The sequence below is a fragment of the Urocitellus parryii genome, chromosome X (assembly GCF_045843805.1).
Source record: "Urocitellus parryii isolate mUroPar1 chromosome X, mUroPar1.hap1, whole genome shotgun sequence".
Lineage (NCBI taxonomy): Eukaryota > Metazoa > Chordata > Mammalia > Rodentia > Sciuridae > Urocitellus > Urocitellus parryii.
Window position 1 is genome coordinate 101,251,919 of NC_135547.1, and position 20,493 is coordinate 101,272,411.

At 39.4% G+C, this 20,493-nt stretch overlaps 1 protein-coding gene across 1 annotated transcript in view; it reads right to left on the minus strand.

Annotated features, from left to right (window-relative positions):
- Lancl3 (LanC like family member 3) overlaps positions 1–20,493 on the minus strand; it is a 100,754-nt gene that overhangs the window by 13,757 nt on the left and 66,504 nt on the right. The window contains exons 2-3 of the mRNA XM_026387580.2: positions 8,427–8,550; positions 3,390–3,587 (exon numbers count right to left, since the gene is read on the minus strand). Coding sequence (XP_026243365.1) covers positions 3,390–3,587; positions 8,427–8,550 — 322 coding nt within the window. The remainder of the gene's footprint in view (positions 1–3,389; positions 3,588–8,426; positions 8,551–20,493) is intronic.

The window sequence follows — 20,493 nt, forward strand, 5'->3', positions numbered from 1 at the left end:
CTTGGGCTTGGGGGATATACCTCAATGGGAGAGTGCTTATCAAGCCTACATGAGGTCCTGAGTTCAATTCTCAGAATCACACACACACACACACATGCACGTGCATTCACACACACACACACACACACACACACACACACACACACGTACCCACTTTCAAAGTCACCTACCCCAGAGCCTTCATGAAATGAATTTTTAGAAAATGCCCGCACCTGTGTTTCACTCACAGAGTACAGGAAATGCAATGTCAGTGTCACCACAGTAATGATGTAACCTGATGCAGTTGGGAGTTTATTTTAGCCTCAGCATTTGTTTTAATGATTTTGCAAATGGCTTTCGTCCTATATTTCAGAGTCATCAAAGCTGTGAAAGGGTCATATAACCTTCCTGCAATACTTTATTGCATTTAGTGAGAAAAAGCTCTATGCCGCTGTAGGTATTTACAAATGTGGGTGTTTGCAAAGCATCAGGGACATATCCCTCAGAAATGGCAAGGGTCCAAGGAGAGAAGGGGCCCATGGTGATAAAAAGATTGAGTTTCACAACTTCTTCTTAACAAATTCATTTCACAGATGAAACAGAATGACTTTTTCAAGGTCACCTAGCTGGTTAGTGTTGGAGCTACAGTTAGAACTCAGAGTTATTAACCTGGAGTCAAGAACTATTTCTACATTGCATAAATGATAACTAGGGCTGTCACCTGTAGAGGTGAGTTGAAGGAAAGTCAATAACAAACAAAGGGAACGATAACGTAGCATTAATGAAGTTCCACCTTGTGGATTATCTCTGGCAGGTTTTTCATCACAGAATTTGTCTGCTGCTCCAAACCATCTGTGCTATTCATAAATCTACTATGAAATTTTTTTTTCCTCAAACAAATGAAATTATTTTTCTAGCTATTTCCTATTTGAGAATTTGGGGGGAGTTGACTGTTGCCAACTTCAGCTAGACCTTGATCATCTTTGACTTGCACTTATCAGATTTCTAATCACTCTTGAGGCTGTTTGTAGAGCATCTCTTAAAAGGAAGAGCAATGCCCTGTGGGTGGGAGTGGGGATTGGCAGAAATAATGGGCCCCATTTTATTTTTGTTTTTTTCATTTGTGAACTGATTTGTTTTGGGCAGTGAGTACAGGGATTAAATGACTTTGCATTGAAAACTATGCTTAATCTTCTCAAGATACCTAATATAAATGATAAAGGAGGATAAATAAGGTCCCCAATGTGATGAATCCTATGCTGTTCTGCTATGGTCCATGATTTGCAGAGACAGATGGTATCTGGTACAGAAAGGATGGAATAACTACCCTTCAAGACACCTGTATCAATTAACTGGCTCACTCACTCATTTTAGTAGATTATCTTCCCACTCTATTAAAGGCTGTTACTAGCACATTGAGTCCTTTTAAAAATATTTTGTATTTAATTTGGGTCATCTCCAAAATTCAAGGATCCTGGGATGGTTGGAGGAGATCCAGAGACCATCATTGAGAATGATTAAGGGGAATGGGAAATGGAGGTATTGAGCATAACAAGAAGAAATATAATTTCCAGGGTTGTAAATAACTGTTATGCTTTTTTTCCCAAAAAGGTCACAGTGAGAAGAAATAGGCACAAATTAGAGTTGGCAGGAGTTAGCATGGACATAATGTACAATGTCCTGGTACTGATATAAGCACACACTTTGAATTTCCTTCCATAGGTAAATGTTGCAGGCAGAGGAAATATGGCAATATGTTGTGACTTATTTTTCATCAACTCAAGCTATATCAAGGAAAAATGGAATTACAGTTGAATTAAAGAAAGAAAATAAAGGGGGAAAGGAGGTAACAATCAGGTAACAACGTAAAGGGAAAGCAAATATAGTCTAAAGCTGTGCCCGGGATTGAAATATAGCCTTGAAAATTAAATGCACTTGTAATCTAAAAATTTTGTGTATTTTATTCTCTTCCCTGGTCAACTTACCAAAATTAATTGATTTATTTGAACTTAACTTACTTCAATTTGCCCTATCTCCCAAGGCCTAATTAGAAGTGTAATGGGATTTTTAAAAGGTGGTTAGAGGAGGTAGGTAATGGGATCTGAAAAGTTTATAGACTCAATTCCACAGCATTCAATAGGGATGGCTTTTCATTTCTTAAGACTTTTTATTAGGTACTACTAGACTCCTCATTTGAAAAAGAATTCTAAAACATGCATCTTAAAGATTCACACAAATTGACTGAGGGTACTGTTAAAATGCATATTCTGATTCAGTGGGGTGGAGACTGAGATTCTGGATTTCTAACAAGCTTTCAGTTGTCCATGCTACTAGGCCAGGGCCACAGTATGAGCTGCCAGGCTCTAGATCTGCATGTTTAATGTAGCTAGTGAGTTTTTGTTTTGTTTTGGTGCCAGGGATCGAACCCAGGGGCACTTAAACACTGAATCACATTCCCAGCCCTTTTTATTTTTTATTTTGAGACAGAGTCAGTAAGTTGTTTAGGGCTTTGCTAAATTGCTGAGGCTGGCTTTGAACTGGTGATCATCCTGCCTCAGCCTCCTGAGCCACTGGGGTTATAGGTGTGTACCAGTGCACCCAGTTGCCATTGAGTTTTTGAAATGTGGCTGGTCTGAATTAACATGTGATGTAAATGTAAAATAGACACTGGATTTTAAAGATTCAATATTTTTAAAAATGTAAATTATCTCAATTTTTAAATCGGTTGCCTGTTGAAATGATAACACTTGGGGCATATTGGATTATATGATATATACCATTAAAATTAATTGTACTCATTTTTTTCTACATTTTTATATAGGGCTACTAATTTTTCTTTTTTTTAGTGGCACTGGTGATTGAACCCAGAACCTTCAGCTAGTTAAGCATGTACTTTACCATTGAGTTACAATCAAATCCCCTGAAAATGTAAATTACATGTGTGGCTCATAGTATACTCCTATTGGACAGTGCTAGTTTAAAGAAATACGCATTATAATTATTTGGGGGGGGGTACAGGGGATTGAACCCAGGGCACTCAACCACTGAGCCACATCCCCAGCCTCTTTTGTATTTTATTTAGAGACAGGGGCTCACTGAGTTGTTTAGTGCCTTGCTTTTGCTGAGGCTGGCTTTGAACTCGTGATCCTCTTGCCTCAGTCTCCTGAGCTGTTGGGATACAGGCAGGCACCATCAAGCCTGGTTCATTATAATTTTTTTTTAATACAGAATTATTTCCAGACTTCTTTTAGAGATGAAGACAATTTTGGTTTTGAAAAATTTCATCTTTGCCTTTTTTATCTTACATAATAATGACCTAATGAGCAATACCCTCACGTCTCAGAAAAGGAATTTCCCTCTGGCTACACTAGATGAAAAGCCATGTGTTCAGACAACAGTGTGTTCGAGACCTGGAGCACCGTGGCACCAGTGGACCAACTCATTCTCTCTCTCGATAGTCTCGCCGAGCTCAGGTGGCCAGTTGCAATTCTGTTCCTGTTCCATGAGGAAGTCCACACTCTGCCACACCAGCTCCCGATCTGCGGGCTTGAGGTGCTCATGGTAAGAAAGAAGCATCTGCAGAATGGATGACAGGCCATGAGCTGCCCCTGTGTGGACAAACAAAGTACAATTTATCTATATAATAGGGAGGAGAGGACACACACCCACACACACACACAGACACATACACGTAATATTACTTGAAAGAACATACAGTACTGTAACAACTGAGTTGCTGAATAACTAGGCTGCTGACAAACTGTGGTCTGCAGGCCAAATCTAGCCCACTGCCTGTTTTTATAAATAAAGTTTTATTGTAACACAGCCAGAGCCATTCACTTCATATTGTCTATGGCTATTTTTGTGTTAGGACAGCAGAGTTGTATTTGACAGAGATCATATGACCCCCAAAGCCTAAAATATTTACTATCCAGTTCTTCATAGAAAAAGTTTGTTGTTTGCAGCGGTAGCAACAAATCCCATCATTCTGTACCACTATAATGCACCAATAAAAAATTTCTGAAAAAGAATAAAAATTGTTGACTATCTTACTTCAGAGATTTTTTTAAAAACTGCAATTAACATATCAATAGCCTTTACAAAAATACTCCTAAAGTACTTGACCACAATTTGGTCTAGGTATCCTGAACATTCATTTATTCATTACCTAAGTATTAAGCATCTACTATGCACCAGACACTATTCTAGGTGCTGAGAATAAATCAGTGAATAAAACAGTATAAATCTTTTTTTTGGTAGGCATTATTAATTAGCCTTAACTTTTTAAATTCTTTACATTTTATACTTGTGTATTAAGCAATGTCTTGTCCTGGGATAGAGAGATGGATATGTTTGTCCCTACCCTTGAAGACCTCCTCATCTAATCCAATGAGAGAATCAGGTTTGCAAATAATTAGAACATGAGGTGTTAAGTGCTCTATGATAGGTGTGTATCAGGAGTGTGATGATTAATATTATGTGGCAACTTAACTGGGTCACATGTTGGCCCAATATTTGGTTAAAAATTATTTCTGGGTGTGTCTGTGAGAGTGTTTTTGAATGAAAACCACATTTGAATCTATAGATCAAGTAAAGCAGATTTCCCTCTTCAGTGTGGGTGGGCCTCATCCAATTCACTGAAGGCCGGAATGGAACATTAAGGCTGACAAAGAATTCTCCAGCTGGGACATTAATCTTTTCCCTTTGGACGTAGACTATAATTTACAACACTGCCTTTTTCAGCTTCCATAACCTCTTGAGCCAATTCCTTTCCACAAATTATTAAAAGGAATTAGCTCAAGTGATATATACAATCCATTTCTCGGGAGAACTTTGACTAACACAAGGAGCTAAAAGGGAACCCAGGAAGGAGAGCTTAATGTGGCCTCAGGGTTGGAGGGGGAGCTGAAGGTTTTGCACAGATGGTGTCATCTGAACAAAATCTTGAATTCCTGACAGTTCTAACAGAGGATACTGAATTAGCAAAGGCCTGAACCCATGTTTGGAAAAGGATTTAGCTTAACAAAGGGAGAAGGCAGCCCAGTCCCTGTAGGAGTTTTCACTCATTCTGAATTCATAGAGTCTTAATTAGTGGTACTGGGGTTAATATATTCCAAGAACTTGCTATTAAAACTCAACTCTCTAATTATAAAACTTTTTCTTTGTATTCAGGCATCTTCCACTTTACATACTTGGAACTTTCCAGAAACAGCCCCCCACCCCCGGCAGTGCTGAGAATTGAACCCAGGGCCTTGTGCATGCCAGGCAAGCACTCTACCAACTGAGCTTTATCCCCAGCCCCAGAAACATTCTTATAGTTGTATCTTGTCAAAAATTCTGTTGCTCTTAAAATTTGGTCATGCTGTGGTGGTGCATGCCTGTAATCCCAGTGGTTCAGGAGGCTGAGGCAGGAGGATTGTGAGTTCAAAGTCAGTCTCAACAAATTAGCAAGGCCCTAAGCAATTCAGTGAGACCCAATCTCTAAATAAGAAAATAAGCATGTAAATTAAAAATAAAAAGGTCTGGGGATGTGGCTCAGTGGTTAAGCGCCCCTGGGTTCAATCCCTGGTAGCAAAACAAAACAAAATAAAACAAAAATATTTGGTCATGAAGTTTCAAAGTACCTTTCTTTCTCTGGATTTGGAATTGTTACGAAAAAGTTTCCTTTTTGGGAAAATGATTATGCATTCGATGGGAATCTGGTTTGTGCTCTCTATGTCAAGGGCCAGAATGCTAATTTCTCTAAAAAACAAAAATCTCAAAACTGAAAGGAATAGCTCTATCAGGGGACTAGAACAGACAATGCCAGTGACTCTCCATTCAAGTGCACCTGCCTCCCCTTCCTACTTGATACACCTATCATTCTGCCTGAGACCTTCTCTGGCCACAGGGGTATGCCCAGCTCACGGGGAACAGGGCAGAAATACTAGGGAATTAACACATTTGGAGCAACTGACAATAAAGTAGGGAGTTGGTAGATGAATAGCAGTTTCCTCAACTCTGCAGTGAGACAATTTCAGAGGCCTGGTCTATACAGTCTCTAAGAATCCCCAAGGGAACTGAGCCTCAGTTGTCCACAGTTGCTCATTATTACACACTCAGTTGCTTCTTTCTCTCCACTGTCTCATTTCCTCACTTGTCTATCTATGCTTTCTGGAATCATCTTTCAAATAAATCTTTTATACTCAAATCCTTGTGTCTTGGGGTCTCATTGCAGGCAAACTTAGGAACTTAAAGGTTTTCTTGAGGCATCTCTCATTAAAGTGGTTCATTAGTCATTCATTTATTCATTTGGGTATCCTTGGTATGCGCAGGCTCTGTGGCAGAGGTCTAGGGATCACAAAAATAAACAAAAGTAAGTCCCTATCCAAAAAAGGCACAAAGCCCGTTAAGGCAGTTGGACTGGTAAGCCACTAATTAAGTGTAATGTGATGAGGCTCTCCAATAAAAGTGTGGGCAGGGTGACATGATGTTACCCAGTTTGCCTTAGGGGAAAACCTGAAAGACGTGAATGTTTTTCCAGAATGTTTTTCAACACCCCTTTCTCCTGAAGCAGAGAAAATACCTCAGGAGATCTCATGACGTTGGTGCAGAGTCTTGAAGTCTGGTTATTACAGATAGATGAAGAGGTTGGAGGAAGTGGAGTGTTCTAGGTAAAAGGAACACGTAAAAGGTATAAAAATATGAGGACACTTTGTATGTGAGAGACTATGATGCACAGAACCTGGAGGGAAGAGATAAAGCTTGAGTCTGGAGAAAGAGGCTGGTGGTCTACCTTACAAATCTTGCTCAGGAGTGCAAGAACTCTAAAGGGGAGTAACTAATTTACTCCTTAGGTGGCTCAGAGCTCAAAATTACTCCCTGCAATTCAGTAGTCTGTTATTAATCAATGAGTACTAAAAATTTCAAATTATATAAATATATTACACAAGTGTACATATCAACACACACATAAATTTACTTATTAACAAATCAAATAAGCAAAGAATAAAATTAAGTCAATTCACTGTAATTTTTTTTTTAATTTTTTTTTTAAAGAGAGAGTGAGAGAGAGAGAGAGAGAGAGAGAGAGAGAGAGAGAGAGAGAGAGAGAGAGAGAGAGAATTTTTTAATATTTATTTTTTAGTTCTCGGCGGACACAACATCTTTGTTGGTATGTGGTGCTGAGGATCGAACCCGGGCCGCACGCACGCCAGGCGAGCGCGCTACCGCTGAGCCACATCTCCAGCCCAATTCACTGTAATTTTTGTAAGCCATATGTAAATTTTTAATATCTGCATAAATTAGTGACTGCAATGAAACTTTGTTTCCAAAAAATTAATAACAAAGATTTTGTGTGTGTGTGTATGTGTGTGTGTGTGTGGCACACCTGGGATTGAACTTGAACTCAGGGGGACTCCACCACTAAACCATGTCCCTAGCCCTATTTTGTATTTTATTTAGAGACAGAGTCTCACTCAGTTGCTTAAGTGCCTCAGTTTTGCTGAGGTTGGCTTTGAACCCATGATCCTCCTGCCTCAGCCTCCTGAGCTGCTGGGATTACAGACATGTGCTACCACGTCTGGCTGAGAAGATCTTTTGAGCCCAGGAGTTTGAGGCCAGCCTGGGAAATGTAGAGAGACCCTGTCTCAAAAAAAAAAAAAAAAAAAAAAAAAAAGGCTGAAGAGCCTTTGAATCTAGGATGAAAGTAATTGTTAAAATAGCTTCAGGCAAACTATGAAAGCAAATATTAAGTTGTGGTTGGTAATATTTGTTGATATTTGCTTTTTTAAACATTACAGGTAAACATTACAGGAGAATGTATTTTGACATATTATGCATACATGGAGTATAACTTCCCATTGTTGTGGTTGAACATGATGTGGAGTCACACTGGTCATGTATTCATATATGAACATAGGAAAGTTATGTCAATTGATTCTACTGTCTTCCTATTCCCATCCCCTTCCCTTCTCTTGATCCCCCTTTGTCTAACTAATTTAATGAACTTCTATTCTCCTCTTCACCCTCTCTTATTGTGAGTTAGCATCCACATATCACAGAGAAGATTTGGCCTTTGGTTTTGGGGGGATTGGCTTATTTCAATTAGTCTCCAGTTCCATCCATTTACTGGCAAATGGCATAATTTCATCCTTCTTGATGGCTGAGTAATACTCTATTGTGTATATATATCATTCTTTATCCATTTGTCTGTTGAATGGCACCTAGGTTGGTTCCATAGCTTAGCTATTGTGAATTGGGCTGCTCTAAATATTGATGTGGCCATGTCATTATAGTATGCTGATTTTTTAAAGTCCTTTGGGTAGGACATTTGCTTTTAAATGACATTTTTAAGTATTTCTTGTTAATGAATCTAGTGATAGCCTAGGGCAAAAACAAAAATATCCAGTGTCAACATTAGAGACGCCCTCTATCCTACACAGGCCTGTGCCAACATCCTCACTCACCCAAGTACTCGGTTCCATAGTAAGAATACATCAGGGGGAATGGTTTCCTCTTCTTTGTAGCGTATTGCTTCCCAGAGTCCAGAATTGCTTGGCAAATTGATTTGATCTGTGCTGGGGTCAGCACCTAAGGAAATCAAAAAGCAGAAGTCAAATCAGGATCCTTTCCCCCCCTCAGACGTTAGATTTTCTTGTTTCAGAAGTCCATCATCATACCCCCAAAGTCTTTCCTATGCCTAAATAAACTCAGACCATTACAACTTATTTACTTTTTAGCCAGTGATTCTCCTTTTGAGGTTAAGTGTATCTACCTTCTTCAGAAAACTTGCTGTTTCGATGGAAAACACACACCTTTACTCTGTAGGTTGTTAGAAAATGCAAAGACCACCCGATGGCTGTTATATCATTAATCCTCGTCACAGGAACAAGAATTTGCCCAGAAAAGAACAAACGGTGGTGTTAATGGATCATGCTTAACAAAGCTGTTCCTCCTGGATACAGTATGGTTCAGGTCTAGCCCAGACATCAGGCCTTCAATTTATGTCATTTGGACCACTGTGATTATAAAGCTATGATTCCATGACAAGCTGCTGCATGACAGACTCACTGCAGCCATTTGCATTCCCTGAGTGAAACCAGAGCCCAAAGGTGCCAAGGCAAAATAACTTCTAACATCAAAAGGATGGAATAGAAAATGGCTAAAATTCGAGGACCTGCAGCTCTCCACTTTTTGTTTCCATCTAGCCAGTTTTAGGACTATGGAGGTTAAAATGTTCTCAAGTCTTCGAAGCATCATGGAGTTCATTAAGATTCTGCTCAGGTTTGTACTGTGTTCTGTGTCCTGCCCTTCCTCACGGGCAGATTGGACGCTCCCTTTGGCAAGCTCCCATATCACCAGGCCTTTTGCTCTGGTGAAGCACTTACCACCTGCTGTGTTAGGTCTCTCCCACTAGATGATCGGGTTTTTGAGAGCAGACTGTGACATCTCATCATTTTGTATCTAACACAGAACATGAGGGGACTGTTGGCAACTGATGAGTGAATAAGTAGGTGCCAGATTAATTGGTATAAAAAGCAGATGCCTCCTACATCTTCTTTCCTTGATCCTTTCTCTCCTTCCCTCTTTCCATGATCATTCATTATTTATTTATTTATTTATTTATTTATTTATTTATTTATTTATTTATTCATTCATTCATTCATTCTTTATTGGTGCTGGGGATTGAACCCAGGGGTACTTTACCACTAAGCTGCATCCCCAGCCATTTTGATTTGATTTTTAATTTTGAGACAAGGTCCTGCCAAGTTGTTTGGGGCCGAATTAAGTTTCTCAGACTGGCCTCCAACTTGCAATCCTCTTGCCTCAGCTTCCTGAGTCACTGGGATTACAGATGTGCACCTCCATGTGCCCACAAATATTTCTTCAGCCCCTACTCTATTTCCCAAAAGCCTATTCTTGATATTGGTAATACAACAATGAGCATGATGGAGAATACCCCTGCTCTCATGAAATCAACCTTCCCCAAAGTCAGACTCACATAGGAAAGGTACTAATCAGATTAAGCAGAAAGACAAAAAATCACCTACAGTTCAGCTTGATTGAATAAATCTGGGATCAAGGAAAAGTCTATTGGATTGTGGCCTCTCTCCTAAGATGTACACATCTCATTTTCCTATCTGAAATTTGGCATTAGAACCACCAATTCCTTTTGAAATAAGACCCTAATGATTTAAGTCATAACTTGCTTTTCTAGTTTACCTAATATTAAAAGGGTAAAATATCCAAGTTTTTTGGTCTTCAAATGTATCACTTGATTGGGAAAAAATTACTTGAAGAGGAAATGATTCATTAATTAATTCTTCCAACTACTTTTATTGAGCTAGTATTCTAATAAGACCCCGTCCTAGGTATTATGGGGAACTTGTAGAAAGCAGGGGACACATTACCCTCCCATCACCACTGCCAACACACACACACACACACACACACGGAACTGATGGAGATGAAATATAGATAAACTTCTAAAACAGAGGAATTAAAGTTCATAAACCTAGATATGGAAAGAAACAGTAATGTATGGTATTTAACCTGGACAATGAAATATTGCTCAACTTCAACCAGCATTTTATTTTTCTCCTCAGTTTTTGTCTGCTCAGAAACAAGTGTCTCATGGTTTTCCACCTACCATTCTTCTTCTTATTATTATTTTTGGTACCAGGGATTGAATTCAGTGAGCCACATCCCCAGCCTTTTAAAAAGATTTTTACTTTGAGACAGGGCCTCACTAAGTTGCTGAGTCTGGCCTCAAACTTGTGATCCTTTGCCTCAGCCTCCCTAGTCACTGGGATTAGATACATGCACCTTCACATCCCGTTTGCTAACATTGTTTTTTTCTTCTTTTGCTTACCATTCTTGAAGATCCTAGCTTCCTATATATCCTCACTGTCAAGTCGAATCAATCCCAAGTCTTTCCTTAGCCCAATAGCAAATTTCTCCCAAACGATTTCCTACCTTTGCTCATTTAAATTCCTAACAAATTTTCATTTGCTATTGAAAACACTTATTCACTGTGCTTTCATCAGCACCATCTCATCTTACATTTAGTCTTACCCTACTTAAAATCTTGCATCATTAATTTCAAATCAACCCTTCCATCTTGTATAACCTCGTAGAAACCTGCCAGAGCCTTGAAGGACATTCACTTAATAGGATTCTATCCTGGCTTCATCCCATATTTTTTTGGGCAGATAGCTTCCTCTTCCACCGTATGCAGGTCCTGCCTGGCTGATATTGATTTTGAATCCATATGACAGAGGCAGTGTTTGTAGTAGGAAACAGTCACTGAATTTTCAGGATGTACTCATTTGCATTACTAAAATTCTATTTGACTTTCATGCCTATAACTGAAAATTGGCTTGTTCTTTCCTCACTTGAACATTTATTCATATGTTTTCCATGTTCGTGTGTTTGCCTGCTTATGTTTAATCCAGAAAAAAAAATCAACTTGTTATTATGTGGTGCCCTCCCCAATTCTCTCCATCCCTGAAGCACAGCTCAGAATGGGGAATGAGTTTATAAAATATTATTTCAAAACCTCCTCTGGTCATGCATCATGTCTGGGTGGTTTCCTCTTATCTCTCAGAAACACTGTGAAAAACAAAGAGAAACCGGTGCTTGTTCGGGTGGATAGAGACCAGTTATGCATGCAGTTCTTTATCTCTGGGAACAGACAAGACCTACCCTTGAGTTTATTGATCAGCGAATAAGAACAGAAAATAGTGCTCATTAAAAGTCTGTGTGTGGGGAACATTGAGAAAAAAATGTGCCCCTCTTTTCCCTCCTGAACAAATGGTACAGAAAGAAAAATGGAGTTGAGACCTAGGGGTAGGGGCTGGATCTTGTTCTCTCATTTGTCTGCTTTCTCAAACATCCCTCCATTTCCTGTTCAGAGCCCACAGGAAGTTGCACATGAGCACATCCACTCCCTTCAAGAAGATGGCCTCCCTGTTTTTACACACTCTGAGATCTCATTCTCACTCTGAATGAGAGAGTGGCATTTCCTGGAGGTTAAAAGTGACTGTGGATGGCAGAGGCGAGCTCCCTTTGCCAAAACAAACCTCAATCTCATCTCCTGTGTCTATCCATGTGTTGATATTTTGGATAGATTAGGTTCTTTAGAACTTTTTTTTTTTTGGTACTGAATTAAACTAAATTAAGATATCTCAAAAATATAAAGCCAATCTATGGTGCTTTGGTTTAAACAGTTTCATTATTGTACCTGACCCTGTAAACTAGTTCTATTAGGCTGACCTCTAAGTATGAAGAACCTACACAGCAATAAAGCACAAGTATGTTTCTTGGCCCTTCCTGAACCACCTCCATGCAGAGAAGAGTTGACCTTCATTAAGGAAATGAATAAAATGGACCAAGCCACGGAAAGCTGGCCTCACCGCTGATCCCCTCCTGAGACAAGTGTCCTACCCACAGTCCTTCGGAAGTGGCAAACGATGTTTCTTTTTCTAGGCACCAAATACCTACATACTGACGCTGTTAGCACAAAAAGACTGGGATGAATGCAAACTTCACAAATCAACTCAGCACTTTATTCAGGAACAAAGTTTCACACAGGATCAGGGGATGCAGGGATGAAATGATGCCATGGTGGGACCCACTTTCCTAGTGGAAAATGAGCTCCTAAACAAAGAAAGAGCCTGGGCTTATATAGGTTATTCTGAGAGGTGGTCTAGTGAGCATATCAGTTTTCTTTGGAAACCTAGGAATTTGGAGTTTATTCTGTCAATCAGTGAAGGAGTTAGTTTTAGTGCTTAGCAATTTAGGGTCTGTTTTATGGGGTGAAATGGGACGGAGTCTAAGGTCAGTGGTCAGTTTCTGGAATTTATTATACTGAACCTGATGGAGAGTCTGGGGTCAGTGGTTGGTATCTGGAAAGGATTTGTTTACAGAAGGATCAACGCTTTGGCCTCTTCCCAGAGACTGCTTTTCTAGGTTTGATGGACACCTCTTCCTTAGGGTTTGTTTATCACTGGGAAAGACTGTATCGGGAAAGGATCAATGCTGCCAATGTGTGGCTTTCCTTCTCACTCCTCTTTCCCCAGGTCTCACTACTTTTGGGGTTTGTCATTTTCCATATCTAATAGTTATTGCTCTTCTCTGATCAGCACTGATTGAATGCACAGATAATGGCCGCCAAGTCCTGGGTGTGCCAGTATCCCAAGGCATACTATGCCAGTCAAATTCCTTTCTCAACAATTTGAAACGAGTGTTAAAAAAAAAAAAAAAAGAAAGAAAGAAAGAAAAGAAAGAAGCTGTCAGCAATCACAGCTGATGCTGCATGCAGGTCAAGAGGTGGAGCTGGGTGCATTGTGCAAATTTGAGGTTTGGTGGGATTAAGTAGGAGCTATGAGGGGGAATGACAGAATAAGTCAACCAACAGTGAAAGTGAAAGGAGACCTGGGAAGTTATACTAAGAGAAACAAAGATACTAAAAGAAAATTAGAGAAAGGAAGCTGGTTCTTACTGCTTCCTTAGTTACTGACAGTTTAGGGCTACTTCCTTGAGGGCTTCCTGCCAAGTTTCCATACAACACACACGCTCATCTTCTTATCCCTCCCCTTTACCATAGTCATTTGATAAAGCCTAAGGGTTTTTGTTCATTTGTTTATTTTTGTTTTGTTTTTTGTTGGTTTTTGTAATAAGAGCCTAACTAGAACAGGCTCAGATACAAAGTCAACACTTCCCTTTTTCATTCTTCCACACTCCACATAAACACAGGAGCTTTGCTACCTACTGTGCTGGATCCTTTCAGCTCAAATAATAAAGATACCTGCATCTAAGGTCCATGTTAGGTACTCCAATCTTGAATTACTTATCCTCAAACCTCTGTCAAAAGCCCCATTGAGATATCTGAGATCTGAGAGGCATCTGCTTCTCAAAGTGTGGTCCACGGACCAGCAGCCTGAGCAACATCTAGGAGCCTGATAGAAAAGTAGATGTCCACGCCGCGGTCCCAGTGAATCAGAAACTGAATTTTAACAAGATCAGCAGGAAGTATGCATGCACATTAAAGTTTAAGAAGTACTGTATTAAAAATGCTATCCATGAATTATTAAATTTACCCAATATTAGGTTAGGTCCCAATAATAATGTATATTTGGACCATATAAATATGACTTCCCATAGATTTTCTTTTTCTAACTGTGAGTTTCCTGGGTTTCTGTATGAAGGAAAGGTTGATAGATGAAATAGACAAATTTTTGCTAAACTGTTATTGAAAATATTGCTAACAGTTTTGTTACACTTCTATAAAAAGGCCCATGAGATGAGCTTCTCTCATAGTCCACCTAACAAATTGAAAAACTTTATTTTTTCACAGTGAGACAAGCAAGAGTTTTGTCTTAATCTTGAAGGCCAAGAACCAGAGTTCATTAGTGCAGTGACTTTGTTTAAAATTCTAATTTGTTATGTATGAAAGCAGAATTGAACCCAGGACCTTCTGCATGCTAGGCAAGCACTCTATCAACTGAGCTATATTCCCAGCACCTTGCAGTGACTTTCTTTAGAGGTTTTCCTATAAATATTTTTCTTCCGAAGCCTTAATCATCAGTTGAATGATTAATGGTTTCATTGTCTTTATACATTTTTGTTGTAAACCACCCTAATTTTTTTTTGAAATAGGCAGAACAAAACTAAAGATCTTTACAATATAGGGACTAGGTGTCTTGGGGTGGCAATTCAGGGCATATGAATTATTAGTGTTGAACTATAGCTCTCAAGCTAGCCTGGCAGCCAATCCTTACTGAGTCTGAAAAAAAAATGGTCAGGAGATTCTAGACTTCCCACACCAGATCATGCTCAACTGCCACCAACATTATCATGCAATAGTCCCCAAATGCTCCAAGTGCCCAGCTACATAGAACACAGAAAGTCACTCCAATATCACGCCAAACACACATGTAACAGACTAAGAATTTGCTATTTGCTTAAGTGTTTCCTCAAGCAATTTATTTCATCTCAATACTTTGTCTCTCCATTCTGGTGGTTGTGAAAGCTTCTGTTCAGATAAAGAAGCCATTTGACCACTGATGAACATCATAACAACTCTTGATATCCATGCACAATAGTTTTGAGAGAAAGGCTTTTCAGCTGTAAGAGCCTGGGTATTTTTAGGATTTCAAGTTGATACCGCATAACAATAGACTTGCAGGATATGCAGAATCAAGATATATAAACTGTTTAAGGTGGGAGGAGTTGACTTGAAAAGGAAACTGAGAAGTTGAAAATCAATGTGGAATCACAGTTTCTGGGACAGGAGTCCCCTGTGTTTCTTTGCTAGCAAAGCAATAAACCTCTTACCCCCTTCACTTCTCTGCCAAAAAAGAAAGAAAATCAACATGGAGTTCCTGCTCCTCTACCTACACCTTCTTGTGCCAAACCCTAGAAGAAATACTATAGTTCTTCAGATAGGTTTGAGATCTATAGGTAGTTAGGATGTATGTACTTCCCCCCATCCCTTTCCCAGAACTCTGGGAGATGGCAGTCACAAAGGCTGATCTTTTGTCTCAGGGTCTGGGACCAGTAAAAGAAGTATCATCATATGGCTTGTCCTACATGAGAGAGTTCAAGATAATCCTTTATTTTTTTGTGGGCACCAGGGTAGAGTAGAATAATATCCCATCCTCCTAAATACATTAATTTTTTAAAAATTCCCAGTCTAAATTATTGCACACTAAAATAATGTTAAGGAAAACATTTTTTTTTTTTTTTACAAAATCAGTATTCACAAGTGGTTAGATTTTTATTTTCAATATCTCTTTGGGGCTGTAGTTCACTGGGAGCTCACTAGGTTACAGGGAAAAGCCAAACCTTTCAGGAAATCTCTAGTGTGGGTGGAGATTTATCCAAGGCATTAAGAAGACAGAAACTTGGAGGAGCTACTTTAAAGCACAACATCAGGAGCAGAGGAAGTATTGAAGAAGCTTAGAGAGGCAAAATAAGGTTAAGTGAAAATGTTCAAGCAGGAAATAATCTTAATAAACAGAATAATCTTAAGTATTAGGTGCAAAGCTTGTGAGAGGCACTTTGGAGGTACATGTATTCTAAATAATTAGACTAAGTAAAAATGTGAACCATTTAAATAATGAACATTCAGCATTCATTTCAATCTTAAAAGTAGTGACCTATAGGAGTAAGATGCTGGCAGTAAATATTGGGGGCAGGCTTCACAAAGGAAAAGATATATGAACTGAGTTTTGAAGGATGAGTAGGAAGTGGATAAACGAAAGCAGTGAGAAGATTTTTAAACTATGAGATGATAGAGAAAACTCTATATTAGAACAATGCTTCTCAAACCACAATGTGTACAGGAATCACATGAGGCTTTTGGTACAAATGAAGATTCTGATTCTCTAGGCCTAGTGTGGGGCCAGGATTCTAGTTTTCAACAAGCCCCCCTCCTCCAGATAATGCTGAGGCTGAGGCTGCTGTCCACAGACCACACTTGAAGTAGCAAAGGATTATGGGAATACAGAAACTGACTACAGTAAATGATTTCTCTAGGGAATGGTGAGAAGTTAGATCAAAGGAACTGTAGGAAGTTCCCAAAGACAATCAGGGAAGCAGGAAGGAGCACCAGGCAAGGATGTTACACACTATAATTTAAAAGATTAGATGCCCCAGAAAGGAGAGCAGCAACAATGGGAAATTCTCTACCAATATGCTGCATGCAGGAGAAAACATGTCCAAATTTACAAACCCCAGTGGGGAGCTCTCTTAGCCAATGTGGCCAGGTTTGTTATCTTCTTAATTAGTCTCCAAATGGGGCATGTGTTGCTGGTGCAGAATGAGCAAGTCTTTTCCATCTGGTCTTCCTGATGGTCCCTGACCATTATTATGCTGGGCTATGAGGAATGGGGACAGGTTGTTGAGTTGATGATCATCGTTCAGTCATTAAAGGAAGCCAGTAGGGAATTTCAACGATAAACATTTGGTCCCAGATACCATTTCACTGTTGTTTCTTTTCCCTCCTCATGTCCAGAAACAAAAGCCAAGAAAACAATGGAAACCAGAAAAGAAAAACAGGTTTTACCCCATTCTTGCAAACTGACTGCTGACTTTAAGGACTTATTAGAAGCACCTGCTAACTCTCTGAGTAGCACTAGATCATTTCCTTCTTCTGAGACCCCAACAGTCTTAGTGCCTGAGCTTCCTTATCTACAAAAAGGGATCAGAGTACTTGTCTTCAAGTGGTGGTGAGACTCTAGGAAAAAGAGTCCCAATGTTTGGTTACACATTGCAGTCACCTGGGGAGCTTTGGGAAATCCTGATGGCTTGGCCACACACCCGACTTTCTGGATCCTCAGGTGATTATAACTGCAATCAAGGTTGAGAAGCTACTGCCATGAAATAGTAAGTACAACAATAGTTTTTCAAAGCAAAGTGATCATATAATTAAGATGAGGAGGAGGAGGAGGAAGAGGAAAAGGATGACAACGATGAAGAAGAAAAGGAGGGCTAAAGGAAGAACAAACAAAAGATATCCTGGGTATAGAGAAATGCCTTTGGTGAGAGTCATGGAAGAATGGAAAGGAGATACCGGATGTGCACATGAATGAACATGCTGAGTTAGGTCAGAGGTCCATTAAACACTTTTCTATTTCCAATCTGGGCACCAATGCACTTTTTAAAAATTTTTTCTTAGTTATACATGATATCTTTATTTTGTTTATTTATGTGGTGCTGAGGATCGAACCCAGTGTCTCACATGTGCAAGGCAAGTGCTCTGCCACTGAGCCACAATCCCAGCCCACCAATGCATATTTTGTGGGAGGGTAATGGAGAAACCACAGAACACAGCAGGCAATGTACTAGACTAGGAATCAGAAGATCTGGGCTTGAAAATCCGACTTTGGTACCATTACCATGGCTAAGTCATCAGATCTATTCCCTCATCTATAAAATAAAGGGACTGGGCTAGAATCTGTTCGCTACGTCAGTGTGCTTCTTAAATTTTGGTGTGTCTAAAAATCACTTAGTGAGCTTGCTGAAATACAGCTTCCTGGGCCTGGCTCTCAGAGATTCTGGGTTAGTAGCTGTGGAATGGGATCTGAGATCCTGCCATTTCTAACAAATTTTCAGATGATGCTGTTAGGGAAGAACCTCATAGGTGGCTCTGTAGTAGATGACCTCTAAGATTTCTCTGGGCTCCAAACTCTAAGGTTCTCTAAGGTATTGGAGGAGTCTAGCTTTTGAACATAAGAGCGTAGCATAATCATCAAAAACATGGAGTTTGGAGTTAGATAGAGACCTAGTTCCCAGACTTAGCTTCACCACTTTCTAGTAGTGTGGATTTGGGTAAGTTGCTTATCCCTTCTAAGCTTCAGTTTTCTCGTTTTTTACAAAAGCAGTGGTAATAAGACCTGCCTTATGGAGTTGCTGTGATGACTCCATGTAAGACACTTAGTGCAGTCCCTGCCATAAAGCACATGCAAGCTCTAGAGAAAAGGGACATCTGAAGTCCAGTAGTGACTCAACTCCAACCGTTCAGCCTTGGAGGTTTGAGCTCAGGGGATTTCTCACAAAAGAACCCTGTTATTGCCCACATTCCTTGCCTCATCCTCCACCCAAGGACTAGCTATGGCCTCCTGCATTCCTAAGTTGTGGTAACCTGTAATTCATAAACTACTAAGGCAAAGCCCTTCATGTCTATGCATTTACTTTTAATTTTCCATCACTACACTTGCAGCCTTCAATGTCCCAACTTTTGCCAAAAGCACGTTCTTCTGCTCTTTCAAAATACCTCTCAAGTTTACCTCATTTCTAGATAAGTCTCTGTCACTAACTAACTATGTAACTTTAGACAAATCAAGAAACCTTTCTGGACCTCAGTTTCCTCATCTGAAAAAAAAAAAAACAAGGAGTTCAGCTGATGTGGTCTTTAATGTGCCTTTGGCTTTAGCATTTTGTTATTTAGTAATTTGATATTTTATGGCAAATTTTTGCAAATCTACATATTCATATTTGGGCTAGACTTTTGGATTGCAGTCGTGATAGTCCATTTCAGTGGTTTAATTTCTTACAGAGTAGGTAAAAAGTCCTTTACAATGATATTATATCATGTGTTTAATTTGTCCTGTTCTAGAACATTTTATTTTTACAAGAGACTTATTTCTTAAATACTTTCTTCCTAGTCAAAAGATTAAAGAATAAAAACTCTTTGGGTGGGGTACTGTGGACTGAACCAGGGGCACTTTACCACTAAGTTATATTAACAGCTCTTTTTATTTATTTTGACACAGGTCTTGTTAAGTTGCTGAGGCTGGCCTCAAACTTGTGATCCTCCTGCCTCACCTCCCAAATCACTGGGATTACTGGCATTTGCCACTGTGTCCAGCAAGACCAGAACTCTTTTTAGCATCTTGATATCAGTTGTTTAAATATCAGGAGTTACCAGTCTTCTGATGCCCCCAAAGTAAATGATTACATTATAAGCCCAGATGTATAAGCTGACCATTTTACAGACCCTCCTATAAGCCACTTTTGAATCAGTATGCCATTACAGTATTCTCAAACTATACTACTGTGGTTTAACTTTTCAAGTGCCTGCTGGGTGCATAATACTTTGCTAGAGAGAATAGAAATATAGAGGCAAGTATTTGCTTGTATCCAGATAAATAGTAAATGTTCTTATTTGGAAAGGCCAATTCTAAGTACATGTTTGTGGCTGACTTTGTTGGTGAGAACATCCATTCTCTTCTTATCCCTTGCTAACCAAATCTCAATTTTATTGGGGTGACAGAGCCAATCCTAAGTTATAGTGATCAGCCTTAGCCAAACATGTCAATCCTATTGTTTGTAGGGGGTTAGCAATGCAACTTCATTTTGAATAATGGATAAATCTGCAAGAACTTCATGGAAGGTCTTTTGTTGAATCTTTTTTTTAATTCTAATTTGTTATAAATGACAGCAGAATGCATTACGATTCATATTACACATATAGAGCACATTTTTTCATATCTCTGGTTGTATATAAAGTATATTCACACCATTCATGTCTTCATACATGTACTTTGGATAATAATGATCATCACATTCCACCATCATTAATAACCCCATGCCTGCTCCCTTCCCCTCCAACCCCTTTGCCCTGTCTAGAGTTCATCTAATCCTCCCATGCCCCCCCCCACAACCTCATTAAGAATCAGCCTCCTTATATCAAAGAAAACATTTGGCCTTTGGTTTTTTGGGATCTAACTTCATTTAGAATTAATGTTTTCCAACTCCATCCATTTACCTGCAAAGGCCATGATTTTATTCTCTTTTAATGTTGAATAATACATGGAAGGCTTTTTGTTTCATAATAAATGGAAAAAAAATGGATGAATTTGGCCGTTACCACCCTTACCATTCTTTCCTTTTTTGTCATTGTTGTTGTCTTGAATGTACATGTGAGGTCTGGAACAGTAGCCAGCCATTTCTTATCCTGAGGCAATTAGCATGTGGACGATAGGTCAACATTCACTAAACCATGGTGAGAGGCTGGGAGAGAAGATC